The sequence below is a fragment of the Physella acuta genome, unplaced genomic scaffold (genome assembly GCF_028476545.2).
Source record: "Physella acuta isolate Inbredline_101_S28 unplaced genomic scaffold, ASM2847654v3 ptg000592l, whole genome shotgun sequence".
NCBI lineage: Eukaryota > Metazoa > Mollusca > Gastropoda > Physidae > Physella > Physella acuta.
In genome coordinates, this window is record NW_026732111.1 from 1,715,840 (window position 1) to 1,722,500 (window position 6,661).

General features: G+C 29.5%; 2 protein-coding genes across 3 annotated transcripts in view; one reads left to right on the forward strand and one right to left on the reverse strand.

Annotated features, from left to right (window-relative positions):
• Positions 1–6,661, reverse strand: part of LOC131947380 (early endosome antigen 1) — a 222,188-nt gene that overhangs the window by 118,096 nt on the left and 97,431 nt on the right. The window lies entirely within an intron of this gene.
• The window catches only part of LOC131947393 (uncharacterized), a 7,483-nt gene continuing 1,880 nt past the window's right edge, over positions 1,059–6,661 (forward strand). The window contains exons 1-6 of one of the 2 annotated variants that reach the window (XM_059308608.1): positions 1,059–1,101; positions 1,503–1,601; positions 2,365–2,491; positions 2,806–4,935; positions 5,186–5,290; positions 5,498–5,552. In XM_059308608.1, the coding sequence (XP_059164591.1) occupies positions 4,513–4,935; positions 5,186–5,290; positions 5,498–5,552 (583 nt within the window). In that variant the 5' untranslated portion in view covers positions 1,059–1,101; positions 1,503–1,601; positions 2,365–2,491; positions 2,806–4,512. Of the gene's footprint in view, positions 1,166–1,502; positions 1,602–2,364; positions 2,492–2,805; positions 4,936–5,185; positions 5,291–5,497; positions 5,553–6,661 lie in introns of both variants that reach the window. The other variant, XM_059308607.1, reaches the window with a different exon arrangement.

Sequence of the window (6,661 nt, forward strand, 5' to 3'; positions counted from 1 at the left end):
ATCAAAATCGTAGATCCGTATCAACTTTTGAGCGATTTCCGATAACCGAAAGTGGAACTTTTTCTACTTTGAATTTTTCAAAAGCCTATAACTTGAGTACTATTTCAGATAGATAAATGGAATTTGATATGTAAGTAAAAGATCTAATTCTCTACCTTCTGTCAACTTTTGAGTAATTTCCGTTGACCGGAAGTACTTATTTACGCTATTACCGATTTCTCAAAAAACGCATGTAAATTTATAAAGTACTAATAATATTGCGCACTATTATGCACATCTTTATTTAGCGTTCACTTGGTGTGCATTTCGTTTTTCTACGAGATTATATTCTATCTTAAAAAATTTGAGTATTTAAAATGGATAAAAATCATGTCTAGAAGTCTATATCCCGAGTTGCCATCCCCCGTAGTGTTATATTAGAATATTCGAGAAAGTTTAGGGGAGATCACTCCCGGTTTATTTCTTTTATAAAAAAGATATACACAATAATTTTACCATGCATATATTGGAGTATAAATCATCAATGACAATAGTTATTGTTTGATAAACCATTTTACTATCGGAACATTTTTTGATAAAATCAAGGTGTGTTTGTTTTCTAGGTGTTGCTTATTAAGATGTATTAAATTAAGTAGTATATTAGAATATCAAAGTTATACATTTAAGGATCTGCATATAGACATTTGGAACAACATATGTGATGAGAAAACCAGGATTTTAATATCCTAAATAGTGTTAAGTCATTTTAAATACACAATTGTTTTTACAGTGTGCTTGTGAAATTTTACAAATCCTTAATGCAACTTTTTACCTAGAATGACGCAATTGTTTATATAAATTAGTAAATGGCTGATGTACTTCCTATAGTAGGGAACAGATACCTACACATACGCGATCAGCTGGCATATACTCAACGTGTTTTGATCTCACTTTCACACAGAAGACATAACTGATAAAGTCATATCATGTGTCAAATGGATGATAACACCATTAAGTTAACAGTCATGTTTTCTATATTTATCGAGAAGATAAATGACAGGAAATTAAGCTAAAGAACGGGCCAGTAGAAAGTACACACACAGACGTCACTACACGGTTGAGGTAAATTGTGTTATTGCCTTAACATTTCGTTCATTGAACACTTTGTTTTATTCTTCTGTCAAAAGTGAGTTTACTTTTTAAAATAGTCGCGTTAAGCTTAAATCCGTGTTTTACACAACACATATACCACAAGAAAAGAAAGTTGAGTTACATGCTCAGAAATTAATTGTTTATAAATAATGTTTAAATAAATAAAGTCTTTGCTTATATATATATATATATATATATATATATATATATATATATATATATATATATATATATATTATATATATAGTGTATAATAGCTGTGATTCGCATGATGTACTTTGTCGTGAAAGAAATTATATATTTTATAACGTCTTTCTAAATCGCAATGTGCGTTCTGGTGTGTTTATTCAAACTATTTCCGTTTTACTCAGATGCGTCCCAGAATTCAGATCAAATATGTTACCGAGCACATGAAGTATATAGAGGAAAAGATAAAAGCCATTAAACCTGTGGTTAAAGCTTTGCAAATTGTAAGTTGTTTCTGCCTGCATTCATCATAGAATTGAAGCTTTTTACAAGCTGTTATTGTTATTTTACCTGCTTCCTCGTCCAGATTGTCGTCAGTCTGTCAACAGTCTGTCGTGATAGATCGATTCGCTCGAATGAAATTTCGGGCACTTCTAACAGACAGATTCGTTTTAAATTTGGCACGTGGGTCAAGAAATGAAGACAAGACAATCTGACATTAAATTTGACTTAATTGAATGCCTAATTAATTTTTCTAAGAATTACTTAAAATTGTGTCCAAATTAGTAGGATGTCTTATCCACCAACTATTCAGCACTACGAATTATGACGTTACTTCGGAGCTCAATGATTTTTAGTCATGCTACTCAATCGTAAATTTAAAAAAAAACAAAGTACTGAAAAATAAACAAAAAATGTTTTAATCACAAGCTTTTATATAACAATGCACTAAAAACTATAAAATAAATGATTTTTTAAAATATGTAATAATACACACACTATTTAAATAACTATAAAGAAAAGCGTAGGTCTCATCTAAAATATTAGTAAAGCTATTCGATAGATAATAAAGTGATCCATGCTTTTCTATATAGTTCTTTAAAGAAAATCAATTATTTTCTAATTTTTAGTGCATAGTATATAAAAAGTGGTTATTAGGCCCTATATTATTTTTAAAAAAAACTACAAACACTAAAAAAAACAACCAATGTTCTCAAATAACATGTTGACACACAAACACTAAGACAAAATGCTTTATGTTGTCAGGCTGTAGACAAAAGTAAGACTTGGTTAGAAGATAAAAGTGACAACAAATCTTTGACATATAGCGATCTTTGTCAAGAACTTGAATCAGCTACTTTGACAATGTTGGATGTAGCGGCTCATATCTTAGGTAAATATTTTAAAATAAAAGTCTATTTATATTAATTTATATTCTGGAGTATCAATTAAATAGTAGTCATGTAATGGAAAATAATTACAGGTAAGCCTGGAAAATTATATAATTTTTTTGTGTGGATATTCTAAGATATTATATTTTAATATATCAAATACTTTAAACAATGTTGCAGAAAAAACAAATTATAGTTTGCAAAAAAAAAAAAATCAAAACAAAAGTCAAAAATAGAAATTATTAATTGTTGAGAAAAAGACATGAATTCCTATAATATTTGTTTAAAATAAATATCATTCATTTAAAATTACAAGACGAAAATAACGACACTGTTGATACTAAAGAAGAAACGTCATTTTCATCTAAGTCAAGGCAACAAACAGCAACAGAAAAACGTGATCAAAGTCAGTCAACATATGAAATTCTTAAAGAACATTTTGACCCATCAGGTATACATAAATATTTAATGGAATATGCCCGTTATTTTGTATTTTTCTAATTTAAGAAAAAAGTCGTTTAAATACGTTTACCGTGTTCGGCAGTTGAAAGTAACTATTAAACATTTAAAAAGGTTTGAAACAATTTCGGTTGTCAGGAAACACGAAATATCCTTCGCCATCTACAGTTGTCCAGTACTTTTAAAAACTCTTAGGCATTTTTATTTATGCACTTATAGAAATCAGATTTGAACGACTTTTATTTCAGTATATATTAAAATTTTTGCCACGACAACGTTTTGCTACTGGTCAGCATTCTAAAAGGTTTGAAAAAAAGCATCTTTTTTAGTATGTACAAGTTTCACAATTTGCATATTATTTAATTTTTTTTTTCTAAATTAGCCATTACGATTGCCTAGTGGCAAACGTTTAATATTTGCGTGAAGATCAATTATTGAAACATATGGTGGGCATTGTTTTAAAAATAAAAAGTAGTCTTGTCAGTGTAAAAAAAATGCGAACTAAGAAAAAAGCAAAGAGAAACGAAAAGCAAGACACGAAAATACCATTTCTGTGTACTTTGTAAAGTTGGTTGTCAGCTTTGTGTGTTTCCGAGATGTTGGAGATAATATTATCAAATACATGAGAAAGCCAGCTCTCGAATGATGCCTAACACAATATAATGATGAGATATTAAAGTTTCCGTAGAGAGCTTGTAAATTCGGGAAAAATGCTTATAGAATGTGTCATAGAAAGTTTATTTGAAACACATTTCAAAATACTCCAATTAAATTTATTATTTTTCTTAATACAAAAACGAACATACAATTTAAAAAATGCAAGAAACCCATTATTGCGAAAAAAAATTGATTGTGGTGATTTTTTTTTGTGGGAGGGGGGGGGGCATTAAAACTAATGTTTTTAACGGACCCACAATTTGAAAATTCATAAAAATTAGTTTGAAGATATGCACTTAAAATTTTTATCTGAGTACCCCAAAATATGGTAGAAAAAATAAATTCATTGTTTATTGGACTAAAAATATAATATTTATGAATGGTGGAAAACCTACGAAGGGTTTAATTTTCAAGATGGCCGCCGTTGTCATAGTCATCATGATTTTTCGCAAATTTTTCTGGACATGCATATTTGGATGTATCTTAAACAAACCAAAACATAATTGTTTTCTAACAAGTATTATTTTTTTTACCAGCGCCTCTCCGATTAAACAAAAAGTTATAAAACAATACCATAATAAAAGTTGAATAATTACAATGTATTTTTCTTGGTCAAAAGGTAGCATATGCCATACAGACAATATTACTACTGCGATTAATTTAACTTTATAATGCCATAGAAATATTAAGTCGATTTGAGCAGATAGAGACAACCTTATCTTCTCTACAAGACGTCAGTCGACTTGAGCAGATAGAGACAGCCATATCTTCTATACAAGACGTCAGTCGACTTGAGCAGATAGAGAAAGCCATATCTTCTCTACAAGACGTCAGTCGACTTGAGCAGATAGAGACCGCCATATCTTCTCTACAAGACGTCAGTCGACTTGATCTTATAGAGACAACAATGTATTCCATACAAGTTACCAATATCAAGTCTACAGATGACATATCAGAAATAAAACAATGGAGAGACAACTTTGTAACAGAACAGAGTGACATGGGGGTAAACATTGAACAACTAAATAAAAAACAAAAGCAGATTTTTAAAAGCTTTAGAAAGCAAATTAGTGAACAATATTCCAAAATAAATGAGCTAAACAAAGAAATTGAAAGTTTAAAAGAATTAGAGTCCAAGACATCACTAGATATGAAAAAATATGAAAACTATTTACTCAAAATAAACAAGGAGATGCAAGATCAAACAGATAAAACAGACAATATGAAAAAAGAAATGAAAATACATTCTGATCAGATTAATTTTTTACAAGAAGATACAAATAAAATCATGGTTAATACATCAACCAAACTTGAGGAGGTGCAATCAAAGGTAATCATTCAAATGGATTATTAATTGGGTACAAATTAATTGGGTACACAAGTTTACACCTACTTAGTTTGCTCTCTACAAATTGTAAGATCAAGTAGTGACAACTTTTAAAAGTCAGCTGATTAATTTTTCAAACAGTAATACCTTTTAATTTAAAACTATTGTTAAGGCTAATTGTAATTTCTTTAATTCCATATACATTAGAACTAGCCAAAGTTGTAATAATTCATTTTAATTATCGGATAATTAGCACAGTGTGATGTACAAACTTCTTCAACAAAGATTTATGCCTATTGAAAAACTGATTCAAATCTGTAACCAGAACTTGGAAACTAAAGAAGAAAGAACACAAAAGGTAAACCTACGTTTGCTACCATTTTATTTAAAAAAAAACCAAATTGCAACAATGATCAATCATGCATTAAATATTAACAATCAGTTATTAGATTAGTCGATAATTTCTGTTTTTGTCAATAATTTTATTATCATAATATAGGATTAAATACATTTTTATGCACTTATAAGTTGCCATAACTAATGTTAATCTTTATTTTATATTTAGCTTGACACTATTGAAAATACAATTTCAAAGTTGTCCAAACATTTTGCTCTAATCGGTAAGTATGCTTTGAATAAAAATTGAATAATCTTAGTAAAATCTTTAAAAAAACGTATAACAATGGCGATGTAATGACAATTCTACTTTTTTTTCTGTTGAAATATTAAACTAAAGGAAACACTTTTGAAATCGGTACAAAGTTTATTACTTTTATATTATTACTTTTACTTAACTTTGTTCAATATCTCTCTACCCCCCACCCCACTTATAAGTAAGTATAACAGAATAACTAAAGTGCTAGTGATGCTTGTTTGGATATAGTAATCTCATATAATGTGACTATAATGTGATCACATACGAGCGGAATACTTCTAAAATAACGCATGATGTAACTTTTGTTATACATTATTTGACGTATTAATTGACCTACCGCACTCGTGGTTTTTTACTTAAGAAAACATAAACTAACACCAGTGGCGTAGCGAGGGTGGGCGGGGGTACATATGTCCCCGGGCGCCGATCTTAGGGGCGCCAAAATGGGTTGGAAAAACAAATTAAAATCTTATTTTAGCTGCAGTTTTGCATGATAAATATAAAATATATATGAGGGGTGGGGTGCAAATAGAAAGTTTGAGGGGGGATGTGCAAATAGAAAGTTTGAGGTGGAGGGAGATGCAAATTGAAAATTAAAAGATTGTTCCCGAGCGGGGCGCCAAATTGAAAGTTTGTCCCCGGTCGCCGCGAAGGGTCGCTACGCCTCTGACTAACACCACTAAAACTGAGCACGGTAATAAAATAAACTAGTAGCTAAATTTAGTGGTCTTTGACAAAAGTATGTAAATATTTTGGATGATAATCCATTTAAATTTTTATAATGGTTTGATTTGTCTGTTTTTCTTGGATTTATGGATCTGTGGATGTAGTGGTAATTATTATTACAAAATAATGGCATACTGATTGATATTCTTACATATAGTACTTATACTTGCAAATATAATAATAATCCTCTAGTATATAAAAAGTAGCAGTGATGCATTATTTTTATTTGAATTATAATATAATTTGTGCTTGCATGAAGATAAAGTAAATAAATCTAGAAATAATATATAGTTGGGTTTAATATTGATTTTTTTTAGAGGATGAGTAAAGATTCTCACAAAAGAATTA